The sequence below is a fragment of the Sander vitreus genome, chromosome 20 (genome assembly GCF_031162955.1).
Source record: "Sander vitreus isolate 19-12246 chromosome 20, sanVit1, whole genome shotgun sequence".
Lineage (NCBI taxonomy): Eukaryota > Metazoa > Chordata > Actinopteri > Perciformes > Percidae > Sander > Sander vitreus.
Genome location: NC_135874.1, coordinates 22,496,692 through 22,513,080, shown reverse-complemented (window position 1 = coordinate 22,513,080; position 16,389 = coordinate 22,496,692). Strand labels below are relative to the sequence as shown.

The window sequence follows — 16,389 nt, the reverse complement described above, 5'->3', positions numbered from 1 at the left end:
AGCCACTGTTGTCACCAGACGACCCTTTGGTGGTGGTGGTGTTACAGTGTGGGCAGGTGTGTCTAGTCTAGACACACCTGCCCACACTGTAACACCACCACCACCAAAGGGTCGTCTGATGACAACAGTGGCTGATGCATAGCGCTCCCTTGACATCTCCAACATCGTATGGCGCCCATCATTTCTGCTCAACGTGAATCGACTTTCATCAGAGAACTGGTCATTTCCTTTTCATTCCCTGAAGGCAACATTCCTCTGCACTTTATGAACAGTCCAAGAAAGTCAAGCATACATCTTTTTCATTAGTGCAACCATACTCGATAAAGGCACGGAGCCAAAGAAGAAAGAGAGTCCTGGAGGTAAGAAGTCAAATTAGAATAGAATCTTTTATTTTATTACAAATACTTTTCCACAACATGTAAATGCATCAGACCAAATCCCTTTCTCACACACTCACACTTCGCATATACATCAGGAATTTTATGAAAAACTATTACCCACAAGAACACAGCGCAAAACTACTTTCATACCAATCAGTGAAATTTGAAATCACTCATGCTGTAATATAATTGGGATTGCAAATACACCAAAATATGAGTTTATCTAAAGATGAGATTTGAAATGTGGACCACCACAGGAATGATAACAGAGATGGCCCTAATGCAAATGAGATTTTTTTTTTTTTAAAGAAGAGAGTGCTGATTAAAATGTTCCAATAGGAATTCGGAAAGACTGCGCTTTTAAAGCGCTCACTCATTTCATCCGTTAGATGTGTGGCAGATATTACAGACAACCTTGGGCTCTGACCACCACTGCTGCTTTTCAATCACAGGGGGCCTGGCCAGACAGATCAATGAGAGAAGGCCATTGGAGATTCTACGGCTCTTGTCGTGGCCTACACACCACCTTAATTGGATGGTACATGAGAGTTTTGCTGAATAGTGGGCCTGTTTTCCCCATGCACAATCGATGGCTTGTTCTCTGCTGAGCTGCCCAGACGGCTGTAATCAAATAGCAAACTCCATCCTTGAAACTTCTGGATGACTGAATATTCCCTGTGTCAAGCTGCTTTAAGTAAGCGTCAAATGCAAGTATGCCTCATCCACTGCTCTGAAATGTGGTCTTCAAATGTAAAGATATCATACTGTACTGAAAAGCTGTCAGGTCTGCTATTACACACATTCAGATTTTTCCAAATTCAGGGTGTAAAAATGGAAAACGTAACATTATTGTGACAGCTCTGATGCTTAGTCAGAAGGAAAAAAGGTTTGACTCTAGACACAAGTCTGGTTTATAATCAGGCTTTCAATTGTCAAAATCCAACCTTCAATGTGTTGTTTAATAGACATCACTAAATGACATTACTGCCTTAATGATAAACAGTCTGTCACTAACCATAACAGAATCATAGCCAAAAGAAGCAATAGGTAGGAATTTGCTGCCCATAGCACAAAATTACCATCATTTATCTGTGTACGGTTAATGGACAGTCTGTGGCAGAGACTGATGTACTGTATGTAGGAGGAAACAACTTCTGTTGATGCAGTTGTGGTCTGATGGCGGTTGATCGAGGTCTCTGCATAATTAAATCCTGTTTAATTCAAATGGATAAAGTAAAAATCCAGTTTTGACTCAACTTCCATCAATTATCTGTAAGCCATATTACGACCTTGGAAAAATCAATCCCTCTCTCATTTCAAAGTGCTCTTAATTAATACACACATGCGCACACACAGACGCACACATATTCACAACACATGCACACTTTTGGTTAGTTTGGAGTAGGCTACATTACCACCTAAATTATCCGATAAAAATCTCTACATGATGTGATGAAAATTAGAAATAGTTTTTCATGTGTGCACATCCATACCATCCAGTGTATCTTATTCTGATCTATCATCTTAATTGATATTGTTTCTCAGTGCAACAAGATTAAAAGTAGTGCAGTGTTTATGTCTTAAGACTTTCTTCCCCTGTATCCTGCCGAGACAAAATCAAATATGAATTTAAAGTTCATTTTTTTAAAGTGCTTTCTTTGCATCCTTCATTTTGTTCCAAAAACGTAATCTAGTATTTTAAATTCGAACTATTAAAAGGTGGTTTTATTACTGTAACTTACAACACCTCTGGAAGAGTACAGAGGACTAACTATATGAATAGAAAATAATGTGCAATGCAGAAAAAGTTAGTTTAAAAAAACTTAAAACTTTTGCTTTGAATAGATCATAAACAGAAAGTTAAAACATCTACATGTTTCCTCCCAACCCACCCCTCTCTGGTTTCTACAGTCCTTAGCTGTTTTCATTTACCAAGCGTGAACCGTTGATGCCACGGTAGGTGACTCGGCTGGGACGGACCAGCACACCGTGGCCAGGTCGACAGGTGAAGTAACGGCGGCCACCCACAGAGCCGTCATTCTTGCCCTTGGGGCTTCGGAGCTCTAGACCCAGCCAAAGGCCCGGGGCAAAGTCTGCTGTGCCCAAGTAACGTATGAATGCCATGTCATTGGCACTGCTGAGCAGGACCTGCATGCCCACATGGAGGAAGACCTGTCCGTCCGAGCTGGGCAAGGGGCTGGACCCTACTGTGCTCCTGGGAACACCGCCGATACCACCAGTTAGGGTGTTCCAGCGCCGGCGGTGAGGGTTGGATCGACTTCTTTTTAGATGAATTGTGGCAACACAGAGAAAAATACAGCAAGGAAGATTTATGAAAAAAGGTATGCAGTGTGAGAGTACATCTCCAAAGTAAGTGGAAGCATGGCAGCTTAATTTTGGAGAGATTGATCTTCAATTCCCTGAACACGCTCATTCTGACCACAATCATGCATTGGCCATTTAAAAGAGGAACCTTTGCTGACTAATACCACTGCTTCTTATCAGTATTGATTCTGCCACTGCCTAGGATAATGTTGAAAAGCTTTGGGAGGATTAAATGTGAGGACTGAGAGGAAAGAGAGCCACACCTGGTTACAGGACTTCTTCTGCTCGTCTCCTTCGGGGTGGCGATGGCCGATGATGTGCTGAAACTGCGACGGATTGTCCCTGCACGGCAATCACAAGAGTCAAGTACTCCCACACAAATTCTTGTATAAGAATGACTCCACAAGCACTCACAGCATAATATATGCAAAGACACATCTCAAATAAATGTCAGTCGAAGCTTGCAATGAAAGCAGAACTCTCACCGCTGAAAGGATAACTGAGGCGAGAGGAGGAGAGCTCTGAAAGACAATCAACAGATCCATGGATCCTGTGAGTAAAAAGAGAGAAACATGCAAGTGACATACAGTGATATACTGTATCTCTATGAACATTTAGTAACAATTTGGTGTCTTCATTGGGTTTTAAGAGACAACCTACTGTACAAGTTGAGTTAAGCACAATCATACTTAATATAATCAACAGAGAATTAATGAAGAATAAAATGTATTAGATTTGAAAAATCATTAAATAACTCCACATATCTGTAACATTTTAAAAGTTAAAAAAATGAATGAGTTAAATGGGCCTGAATCTGATGATGGCCCTCTCTGACAACAGCAACAAGGGAAAAAAAGAACCTTTCTGCTGCTTGCACAAGAGTGCCTGTCTTGTTATTGATGTTTTTCTAAGCCACTATGTGACTATAATACTGTTAGAGTTCTGAAACCCATGAAGAGGGAGGTTGCCAATGTCGAGGAATGAGCAAAAGAGGAAAAAGGCATTTTCTTGTTTTCTAAGGGAGAAATAGAGAAACAAAAAAGTGGGGGGCCTAAGAAAAGCCGTTTTCCTAATATGCTATGATAGCTGCTGACAAAAGAAAAGAGAAGGAGAAACAAGTTGCTGTATGGAGAGGGAGATCGATTCTGCATTAAATGGAAGGCCCATGTGCCCTGGTGTTAATTAGGAAAAAAAAGAAAGGGACATGTATAGGGCATGGCAAGAAAACACAGGCACTGACTTTCTAAAAAGCAGATTTTATCTTGTGGAAGACGTAAACAGTGGGATAAAACAAAGACAGGGAGAGCAATCAAGAGATGGGAAGAGAAGAGGAAATCTCTCCTTTGAATAGTGCATCTGCATCGAGATGAAACACATGCAGCAGTGGAAGGTGAAGGGACTAATTATACCTAGGTATAAAAGGTGGAATGTGTTAATTTTACCCAGCAATCCCTCTAATCTGAAGAATCTCTCTCTTTTGAAATAAACACAACCCGTAATGATGTCAACTGCTTTGTAAACTGTGATGGCTGTTATTCAGTTATGAGACACATTTTACACTTGAGGCATTGTGCTGTTAATGTGCCCTCCAATAAAAAAGTCAACAGTTTTTATTCACTTGTTTACTCAAAATGTGGGCAAAAAACTAAACAAATGTCTGGCAGTGAATAACTTTGTGGCTCGTGAATTTGTATGTCAGACAAGGCTTTCCATATGCCCAGGATTAAATGATCTCCATAAATAGTCATCAATTGATACATATATTAAGTCAAGACTTTGTAGTGTGCAAGCCCAATCTGATGTACATAAATATTAGAGCCTCTAATGCAATTTGCCTTTGTTAATGCATTTGAACAGGGGTGCCATGTGGGAGTATTTTCTTATGTTTGCATCACATAGGTGAGAACAGGGCAAACACAGTAGATGTAAAACAGAACTGTAAGAAGAAGAAAAAGGTTTAACAACCCACTGCATGCAGACATCCAAACACCACAGTCCAAATTTAAGTTATGTTAAGTACATCATTTACCAAACCATGAAAACTCCTTTAATCTGAATCTTGAATGAAAGAGAAAACATATTTGGCACCAAAGACGACCCCATGTTGTTGATCTACTAATTCAGCTATCCACATGGCCCTGATAGTTTTGGTTCAGGACACTTACAACACTGCCTCAGCTGAGTAATGCCACACAACAGTTAGACATTTGTGTATATTGACTGCTGTTTACATAATGCATAATTATGCTGTTTGTACTGGAAAAAAACAGGTTGGACTACAACAGGTTTGTATGTATGAGGCAACTCTATTCGGGAGTGTTGAAGTTTACTTTATCAGGACAGTTTATTTTGGCTTTTCCTTTAATGTGTCTCCCATCTGTATTTCTGACACAACCAGTCCAGCTGACAACAGCTAATGGTGGCCCAAATCATTACAACAGTGTGATTAATAGGAAAGGAAAGTAGGCAAAGTGCCAACTGTAGATTTATTTAATTGGCTGGTTTTACATTACTATAATAAGGCTCCAATGTTGCCCACTGCATGTTTTTTTAAGAATCGACAGCACAATATGTCCATACACTGAAGCAGGAATTCTCTCTCACACACACACTCACTCCTGCCACGTATACTGTCATTAAGTACAGCTCATCTCTTTGCAATTTGTGATACTCACTGGAAGTAATTTCTGTGAGAAATACAAGCAAAATAGCTACTGATGGGCAAAATCTAGCAAACATCTGCTTGGAAATAAAATAAATAAATGAGAAAACGTTTCCGTTTTCACCAGTACGTTTTAAGTTGTAATTACAATGTTTCAACAGTATTTCACAATTTGGAAATGTATTCACAAATCCATAAATATTTCCACATCACTGAACCATCCCATTTTTCTAAATCTCAAGTTTTAAGACCGATTTTTATTATACATTATTACAGACATTTCGGCTGTGTTCAAAAACACACCTAAGTGACAGTGTATAATTCAGGTTGTCCTGCATGCTGGTTCTGCATGCCAATGTTTACTGTAATGATATGTTTAGCCAAGAAATACTTGCATGACCAGACCAGATTGCATACATCAGAGAGCTTATAAGAGGCTGATTAAACACCTCAAGAGACAAGTGTATTTTAGCTGAGAGGATCTTTTCAATGGAGCTCCCACTAGTGTAAAATTGACTGGTCTCTATCTCAAACACAAAACACTGCTTCAGTATCACTTTCTCACAGAGAAGATTACTAATCAAAATTTCACAGACTTGGCTTGAACTTAAGATACACTAGTTCTACAAAAGAAAATATTCAGTGGTTCCATTTAGCCACTCCACACAGTATAACACTAGAGACAGTATTTTGACCAGATGAAACCTTATGGCTACTTCTACTATCTGTGGTCCGACACTTTGAACGATGCCACTAAGGCCTTACACCCACTTACACAATGTCTACACAGTCTGCATAGTGAAAGCAGCACATTAGCAGAGCAGCAGCTACAGTCCTCTGTCAGGGTCTATACAAGATGCATTCAGGCACCGTACTGCTGTATAGGTCACCTGCATTTTGGCAGCACTCAGAGCTGAACACACAATCACTGTAGTTATGTGTGTAAAAAAGGAAGACAAGTATTAAAGCCAAAAAGATGGCCAGCCTGTGTAGACAGCTGTATTGAGTAAAATATAAGTAGTATATCTGTTCTGTCAGACAAGCGTGAGATGGATAACTGAAAAAAGCAACTGTGTAGACGAGCCATTGGTTGCCTATTAGACATCAGTGTGGCTTTTTCATAAAAGCCACTCCACTTACATGCCTTTGCTTCACCTGACAGATAAAATCTCAGCAGTACTTGATAATAATGGCATTTAATTAGTCTCAAAACCGATACACATTATACAGTACATGCCACTGCTGTCAGTGTCAACACAAACAGCCTTCTCCCATAGCTTCTCACGCCCATTCTGACTCCGATTTTCTGGTTACACCTTTTTTACTCTAAATGCAGTCTGCACAAGCGAAACCCAAAGCTGAAACAGAGTAGACATTCAAAGTTGTTTATTGTTTGAATAATCAATGTACCAGGACACACCTGGGCAAAAAGAAACATCGGTCCAATCATTTTTGATTATTAGTTCAAGATTAGTTTTGATGTCAAACCCAAATGTTTTCAGGAGAGCAAAAATAACAGAATTGGCCTCACACTTCCAATAATTTTGAAGGGGACAGAAAGTAAACAATGACTGCAAGTTTGAGGAAAGTTGATAGCATGTGCTCCCCCCCTTCATATCAATATATTTGTATCAATAAAAATAATGCTTCCATGTACTTAAAAGACTAATGCATGCAACATCTTAAAAGGTATTCTCTTATATATTCCATACTCTTGTGAAAATAGAACCTCCTTACATCTCTCACCTAAACCAATGATATACATATTCATTATCCATAATGCATATATAAAAGGCAGGGATGATGACGTTTGGCTCATAACTAGGTGCCACATTAAAATGAGGAGTTGTGCTGGGCTAGGGCCCCAGGCTTCACGTTTGACAACTCAAACTCCCTTTAATCACAAGTACAGAGGACTGTTTTCCACACAGAGGGCAAAATCAAATATGTCAACACTGGCACAAATGACACTGTCAAAAGAGCTCAGTGTCATCGGATGTATTGATGAGGGCAATAAAACACAAACTCTGGGTTTTTGAGGGCATATTGCCAAATTCTTTAAAATTCTGCTCTGAACATACCAAGTCTGTTTTTGCTTCTGTGGGTGACCACTTGCAAAAATCCATTACCAGGGACCATAAGTCACCATTAGTGAAAATATAAGCTACTTGAAAAGGTTCTGCACTCACCTTTGCACACGAGATGGAGGAGCAAAGACGCCATGTTTTGGTGGGCAGCTGAAGTACCTCACTCCTCCCACTGATCCATCATTCTTACCACTTGGCTTGTCCAGTTCAATGCCCAACCAGAAGCCTGCATGGACAGAAAGACAGACCAGAAATCAAAATAACTTTCAATTGACCATTGGCGGCTAAGTCTTCAATGTTGGCAGCTGTAAAAATTAGATGTGTTAAGACAATTATGTTTTCTGCACTGTAGTAACCAAACTGTACACAGAAAAGCAATCAGCTGTTGCATGAACATATAGCTTCCAAAAGGGTGTTGCATCATTAGATGGAATTAGGAAATAGACAAAATGTAAAAGAAATTAATTAATTTACTTTGAATTGTTCAGCAAGAAGAGCTGCTTTTGATATAAAGACACCATCCTCAACACAGTGAGACTGAGATAACAGGAAATTGCTACCACTGATTTAAGAGTATCAAAGGAAACCTACAACTGAAATCCCCTTAAACATGATCCTGGGGTGTAAGATACGTTAGTACTTATTTAAACATGAATTATGTCTGGGCAGAACTACTGCCTAAATGTTAACAAGGACTGCGAGGTTTTCTGTCTGGGCTCTTGCTCAGCAGCAGCTTTCTCATCTTATTTAGTATCTACTGTCCAACTCAAGGTTTGCCACTGCAATGACTTGTGACTGAGTTTGCAATGCAACTCATGCATGTTGAAAAAGAGGAGCTTAATAGAGCTTTCTTGTATACATTTCTCCTCTTTTAACTCATTCTACAATAATCATACTGCACAAACGTTTTCATAATTATGCAAACTATTTTGACATTTCTTGCTACAAAAAGATACAGAAATTGTATATTGTATTGTAAATATAGAGTGATGTATCATGCATTTAGGGAAACTGCAGTAACTGTAATTATTTATGTTGGTCCTGAAAACAGAAAGGACAGCCATGATTTATTAAAATCGATAAACATTTTATATGCCATGAAGGCCTTTTCTTTTTTTTTAGGTTTTTCCTAAACTCTAAGTACCATATACCCAACACTGATAACCTTTTACAGAGAGTAGTTTGGTCTTCTTGGACATGTTCTTTATTGTGTGAATGCTGATTCAGCAGCACAGTATTATTATTCCATTCTTTATTATTATTCCGCCTTCTTCTTCCATACATTTTTGGTCTTCAACTACTTCAGCATACTTTAAGCTAGAGAAACCATTCAAATATCAAAATGTTTAGCTCTTTAAGCACATGCTGGGACTTCAACTTCTGTTCTGCTATTTATATATTTTTTTAAATATTAAGTTTAAAAAAAAAAATGTTTTTTACATTGAAAGTCAATGGGAGCAGGCTTCAAATCCTCTTCAAAATGTATCTCCTCCTACCTACTTTCACCTACAAACTTCATTCAAACTTTATACCATTCACAAAAAACAGCTATTAGACAATATCTCAGCAGTTTGATACAGTTTGTGTGTCATCACTGTTGAGTGTATCTTTAGTGTTTTCCTGCGTGTATGAGGCTGATTAGTGTGGGTGATGTCAGAGCTAGAGGGCAGAGGAGAGATAAAAATCCTCTATAACTTGCTCTCAGGCCCACAATCTTTACTTGTCATACACCATTTACACGTCAAAATGTAGGTCATTTAAGCAATTGGACTCATAGTTTTTAAATAATCTGCCTCAGAGCGACAACATATCCTTCATTAGCTGTGATTAACTCGTGTGTTATTTATTCTCATCCAGTGTTGAGCCAAAAAAAAAAAAAAAGTGTATTTTGAAACTGTGATTTCAGAGTCACTTTTATCTACACAAATTATATATCAGTTCGTTCGCAAAGGCCATCTGGTGCTCACGGTAAGGTCATTTCACTGATGCCACTTATAGTTTGGGATTTTTAAACCTTTTCACAGGTCTGTCCCTCACTGGCAGAGCAGTCAGACAGGTTACATGGTCAATAGCTGATTAGAAAGATCAAAGCCTCGGAGATCAAAAGGGGTCGTCTCTCTATTTACAAACATGTTAACTGATTAGACAGACGGCTCGTGCAGTTCTCCTAACCATGATGCAGCAGTTTTGCCTTCTGATGTCAAAAGCTGCATGTCACTTTTTCTTCTGCTGAACTCTGTACTGTAATACTATATACTATGGCAACCATCAGTTGCATTTGATAACAGAGTTTGAGATAAGTCAAATAGTGCAGTTTGACACACACACACACACACACACACACAATGTGTCATAAATTTTAAGGTAATTTCAACAGTCAAATCTTTGCAGGGAGAACAGTAATTTTAACAACTGACCTGGAGCAAAGCTGGTCTTTCCATAGAATTTGACTACACCAGTTCTCTGGCCTACCACCAGCACTCTCTCCCCCAGGCGCACTTCAGGGCCCCCACACACAGAGCTACTAGCTGAGGGGGTTCGGCTTCGAAGACCTGGGAAAGATGAACAAAAAGTGTTTCACTTCTTACTGTCCTCAATTCGATTCCATTGGATTTGTATAATCATGAAAACAATCCTAAAAAAATAGGGATCTTAATTAAAGTCAGTGTAAAGACAATACAGCAGATAATGTATAATAATACAGACCTGCAGTAAGTGCAGTGGTGTCAGGAGAAGAGTGCAGGGCCGGTGGGGTCCTGGGACTCGGGGAAGCACGCTCCCTTCGCTGCCTGACAGAAGGACGTTGCCTTGGCAGGGGACGAGGTCGGGCACCTGGCCCATGCCGAGAGTCCAGTGAAGAGGACGAAGACGAGAGAGAGCGGGAGAGAATACCTGTGGTGAAAATAAGACCGAGGAATGAGGGGACAGGCAATTAAAAGAAAGAGCCATTCAAAACAAGTGTCTCAAACTAAACACACGAACGAAAGTGAATTAATAAAAGCTATTCCTGTGAAGACAGCTATCTGGCCAGTGATATACTACAAATCATTCAAAAAAGGTGCATAAACTGTTGCATCTAGGCTCCACTGGAACACTAGTTGTAAATGTTATCCATTCTGCCGTCTCAAATCACACGGCACAAACTGTGTGCCTTTCCTCTTAACACTGAACCCACCATCCATCCATTCAGGCTTATATCAGTGACTTTTCTAATTCCATGAAAATAATGAATCTCAGCCTATTATTCATTTTTCCATTTTGTTCTTCTGAATGTGACAGTGCCTACAGCACTCAGATCCAGACAATTACCACTGTTCTTGTTCAGAAATCCAAGCAGCCGTGTCGCATGATTCTATGGCAGCACAAATCATATGAGCTCAATCTTTTACAGTTGTTAGTCTGTTATCAACGTCCAATTACGTTCCAACATACTAATCCCCTCCGAAAATTTGAGGGAATGAGATGGGGGAGGGGGGGGTGCCCAATTTCACTCTCAAGCCATTGAATGCAGGACCTCATTATGCTTTTAACTTCCACAGTGCCCAACTCTTAGAGGCTAATTGATTAAATTGGTGCCAAAGTGCTGTAAGACAAAGGAATGATTCAGCTGCAGACAAATTGGAACCCAGACAGTGATAGGCAAAAAAAACCTCTCATCCTTTGCTAAAAAATTGTTTAATAATAAGCAGGGCTTAATTTGAGCCGGCACGTTTCGGCACCTCCGACGTTGGATCAGGAACCTTTTTTATTGGATCCAGCACCTCGAGTGACACTATGAAAAATTAATCGCCTAAATGAAAAAAATAAATTACTGTTTGTGTAGTGTTCAATGTTATCTGTCTTGTTATTCTTTATTCCCCATTAAAGTTCCATAAAAATCTTGTGTTTGCATTTTCGATGCGTTTTAGGGTAAGACAGAGGGGGGAGCAGGACGGAGGGAGGGGAGGCACTTCAAGCGACACATGCGTTTGTGCTGGTTGAGATTGCTGTTAGCCTCGTTTCACTCAGGGGAAAAATGTCAAAAAGACAACAGTTTGCTTAACTTGTTCAAATCATGGATGTATTAAGAGAACGGTTCAAATACGCTGGCCAGTCGGAACCCAAACAAGCAAAAATCGTTTCCGCTGATCAAGAATGTGGAGACATTACATTTCGTACCCATGCAGTGCATGTTCTGAAATTAAAATAAACATTGCCCTGATGTACACACAGCGTTGTTCAGGGGTTTTTTTTGTCAGAGAATAGGCAACCTCCAACCCCTGTTTTGAGTCGCCAGATCCACCCCCACTCTGCGCTCCGGGACCTCCCACTTTACAAATTAAGCACTAAGTCTTAGCTAATAAACAGAAAGAACAGTTGAATCTGCTGATTCTGTAATTTCTGTTAAATTAATCAATCCCTCATTGCCTTAATTGATCACTGGACTTGATCATTGTGCATGAAACCAAAAGCCTATAACTGCAAGCACATTGTATTTTCAGGTTGAGGAAAATACCTGGAATTCGGATTATTTGTTTCAACACCCAATCAGATCCGATTTTTCAATTATGTTGCAATGACAAATAGAGCCCTAATGGATACACATGGTTTATCAAAGTATCAGTTACATTTTTAACATACAGTACTTTGTTTTAAAAGGCATTTATGTTCCTGTTGAACTACCCACAGATGGATAATGATTCAAGCATTAAGGTGCACCGATTATCAGACAGGAGAAGTATTTTAACCATTTTTTGAGACCAGGTGGACTGTTTTTATTATCAAGGGTTTTTTGGACAGATGGAGGGGCACATGCACACACGCACGCACACAACTTTCAACACAGATCAATATTAATCTTAGTAATAATAATAATTTATTTGATATAGCTCCTTTTACAGACAGTCACAAAGTGCTTCACACAAACATTTGTTAAAATACAGTAGGATCCAAAACAGAAAATGAACAAGCAGAAACAAATACAATACCAATGAAGGTAAAAGATTACACACTCACCATATAGAGTGTGGTCTAGACCTACTCTATCTGTAAAGTGTCTCGAGATAACTCTTGTTATGATTGGATACTATAAATAAAATGGACTTGAATTGAAACTAAAAGACTAAAAACCCCAAATTACAAACATGAGACAAAAGCGAGTTGAAACAAGTTTGTCTTCGGCTGCTTTCTAAAAACGTCAACCGAGACTGCAGAACGTAAGTTAACAGGAAGGGCGTTCCACAGAGTCGGAGCTACCACTTCAAAGGAATGGTCACCTTTAGTTTTCAAACGAGTGCGTGGGACCACCAGTAGTCCCTGGTTAGAAGACCTGAGGGACCTGTTGGTAGTGTACGAATGGAGCAGGTCAGAGATATAAACAGGCGCCTGACCATGCAATGCTTTATATGTAAGAACAAGAACTTTAGGTTGGATCCTGAACTTGATCGGAAGCCAATGTAACATGGATAAAACAGGAGTGATGTGCGACATCCTGCTGGACCTGGACAACAGCCTTGTGCCAGATTGGAAGATGACAAATACTGTAACATTAAAGTTTTATGTTTGGACTCTTTACTCATATATATATATATATATATATATATATATATATTTTAATACAATATGCAGAAAGGCAGTTTATAAAGTTTGGAGAAATAAAAAAGTAACTAAAAAGACAGTGAAGCACTCCATGAGTGGCAGAGTTAAAGGCAGAGACAAAAAAGCTACACTGAAAAGATAACAAGCAGGAGAGTGAACAAATAAGTAAAAGCATGACATTGTCAAATGGCGATGAAACAAGAATTACTGACACAATAAAAACACTTAAATATGCTGAGACAAGCAGTTACAACCACACCAAAGCCCCAATGACAGTGAATACAAAAGAACAAAAAAAAGCACACACTGAGGAAAAAACATTTATTGCAAAAGTAAACAATTATGTTGTAGCACCAAAAATAAATCGGTTGTTGCCTTGTATAAAATCTACCATAAAACTGACAAAAGCCTTTTAGACCATTTGCTTTAACAGACAATAAAATTAACATCCACATATCTACATACATACAAATAATCATCTCTACTGAGGATTTAATACATACATAAATCTGCCACATAAACTGTCTCACATTACTCTCAACTTATTAACGAGTCACCTATGTTTAAACTTTATATTGCGCTTTGAAAAGAAAAATCTCAAATCAGCCTGGTATTTATTGATTGCCATTTCAGTTCACATTTAGAGAGAGCTGGGAAACATTCCCCTCAGAGGCAGAGTTGTGTCTTTCCTTTGAACTCCAAAGACTACATTTCAGCTCAGAATACCAAACATTTCTTGTCACTTGACCTTTAGCTTGCAGGGACCTCCTGGCTCTATCTATCCCTTCCACATACTGACATTCGCTTCAAGTGACAGACTGAAGCACATACTGAGGCTTTATGAATCAAGCAGTGGTGCTTTGTGAGCGTTGTCTATGTGCCCACCATCCTTTGAGGCCTGAGCTATAGTTGACACACTCTAATAGGGGCCAGTCTGGCATTCTGCTGTGTTGGTCTCTGCTGGTTAGCCAGACGAGACAGTTCCACAATGACCCATCCAATTTATAGATACAATGGGACGCTAAAATACAGGTGACTCCAAGAGTTTGCACTGTAAATGGCTGACAAAGGCCCTGAAAAGTGTTCGGCCATAAATTATCTGGTTCCTGGGCTGTATGGAGGTGCTGACACAAACGCCCTCACATGCATTGCATGCCACACATACACACTCACCTTGTGATGAATGGCTGCCAGTTTATTCAGCCCATCTATGCCCTAGATATTAAATCCTGCTTAATTGGACTATCAATCACAGAATTCCGTAGGCCACTCTGAGGTACGCTACGTATTCCAGTCACATCCAGATCAATTGGCCTTCAAACCCTTTGAATATTACACCACCACAATATAGCTGTAAACCCGAGAGGGTGTAAGAACCACAAAAACCTACCAGGTAAATGAACATGAAAGCCCAGATGCAAGAAATCCTGCCATACAGTGTGACATGGCTTATACCTGCTAGGAAAGTTGAGAAAGCCTCTTTTTGGCACAAGCCTCATCTGGACACTGTGGAGTGACTCAATCCCTCCATAGTAGGCTAAAAGCCCACTCTGTCAGCATTAAAACCGTTAGTACAGGGATCCATTTTGGTATCTATAATGACTTTGCTCCCTCAACTACTATTAATACAGCAACAAAGACTTGTTTTAATTACATCAAACACATTTCCTTTTACTAGACTTAATACTGCTTATGTTGATGTTGACGAAATACATAGTTCATGCATATTTAAGAGATTCTGTTGCTTACTGGTGTACCAATTGTAATACTGTTACAATGATGAATAGAAATTCCGTTCTTGTTTATCTGACTAATTAGGAGATGATAATATAAGGTGAAGCAACATGAAAAAATTAAATAAAACACATAGCATAGGTTTCCATGCATATTACTGAATACTGTCACAGTATGCCCCCTCATCTAAGTTATTAGTCAATGTGTGCAGACAATTACATCTTAACAACCTACAATGACCTGTTTCACTAGCAGGGATGACCTGCGTCATAAACTGGTCGCCAAAACACATTTAGTTTGAGCAATCACTAATACCATTACTTAGAGAACTGGATTGCAATCTTTGAGACTTATCTTTATGGCTTTTTGAAGTGATTGTCTCCACCTGGATCCTCCAAACTGTGCCAATAAAAGTTTAGACTCAATCAAGGGTGAATTCTACCTACAATTCACATGCTTGTGGAGAATGCTAAAACTATTAAATTAAACAGCCTTTTGCTAATAATATATTTGACTGTTCATGATGACTACATTAGTTATATAGCAGAGGGATGGTTGAGGATCATCAGAATATCACACAGGATGTGGACACTGTTGTAATCCAGTTAGTGGAGAATGGGAAGCCATTACCACCAACACCTTTCAGCACATCTTCCCCAAGGTAATGACAAAATGGACAAGCATGGACCATGGTTTCTATTGATGCTAGTACTCTAAGCTTATGTCCCAACCCCTCTTAAGTGAGCATACTTGAAGAATTATTTCTTCGATTAACAGGCAATATTGGGAAACCATTCATCGGGCTAATATCGTTACTCCAAAATGTTTGTGTTTCTATGAGGTTGGTGCAGTTCTTCCCTTATCATACGATATGTCGTCTCAAATATTGTATCCACTGGTCTCCTCCAGGGAACAGTACATAAGATTACCTGTGACATGAAGGAACAGTTGCCACTGGAACATTTTTATTTTTTTTTTTACCTGTGTTCACAAAACTTCACACGTCTTCACCCTCAGGGTCCTACAGGCTGTTCAGTTTCACTGCCTTTGTAGTTTATGTTATGACTTGATAATTAAAGTATTTTTTAATTTACAGTACTTTTTGCCAGAACTCTGCAAGCAAGCTCATTCTTACAAAAAACTTGTGAGCCTCACGCTGACGCAGATGGAGCAGTGCTCAACCATCCATGGCTCTAACAAACACTTCTTACAATTCCTGCATGATGTATCATATGTATGCTTTTTACGTCTTCATTGAATACCAAAATCGTCAAAGGCAGATTTGATTTTAGTAATGTTACAAGTTTTATGAGCCGTTTGCAACTTGTTCCTTACCTGTGTTTATCTTGGAGGTGATGTGGGATAGGTCAATGCGACGAGGGGGGCGTACGGGTGTAGACGTCTTTCTGGTGGTGGTTTTATGTCTTTCCAAAGGTTTGCTTATCTTAGATAGGGGCGCAAAGATTCCTGTGGAAAAAGATAGATTTGAACTATAATTAGAAGATTATTGGTGACTCTAGATATACAGAGTGATAAGACTCATACAAAAACCTGCAAACACATTGCATGTGCTAACTTCAACACAATTAACAAAAAGGCCAAATCTAATTTTCCTGTTAGATAA

At 39.2% G+C, this 16,389-nt stretch overlaps 1 protein-coding gene across 4 annotated transcripts in view; it reads right to left on the bottom strand.

Annotated features, from left to right (window-relative positions):
* Positions 1-367: 367 nt before the first annotated feature.
* Positions 368-16,389, bottom strand: part of LOC144535047 (CAP-Gly domain-containing linker protein 4) — a 34,896-nt gene continuing 18,874 nt past the window's right edge. For 2 of the 4 annotated variants that reach the window (XM_078277299.1, XM_078277300.1), the window contains 7 exons: positions 16,101-16,232; positions 10,161-10,346; positions 9,872-10,006; positions 7,557-7,680; positions 3,191-3,255; positions 2,969-3,047; positions 368-2,661 (listed from right to left, as the gene is read on the bottom strand). In XM_078277299.1, coding sequence (XP_078133425.1) covers positions 2,295-2,661; positions 2,969-3,047; positions 3,191-3,255; positions 7,557-7,680; positions 9,872-10,006; positions 10,161-10,346; positions 16,101-16,232 — 1,088 coding nt within the window. In that variant the 3' untranslated portion in view covers positions 368-2,294. Of the gene's footprint in view, positions 2,662-2,968; positions 3,048-3,190; positions 3,256-7,556; positions 7,681-9,871; positions 10,007-10,160; positions 10,347-12,290; positions 12,772-16,100; positions 16,233-16,389 lie in introns of those variants that run through there. The other 2 variants (XM_078277301.1, XM_078277302.1) reach the window with 2 other exon arrangements.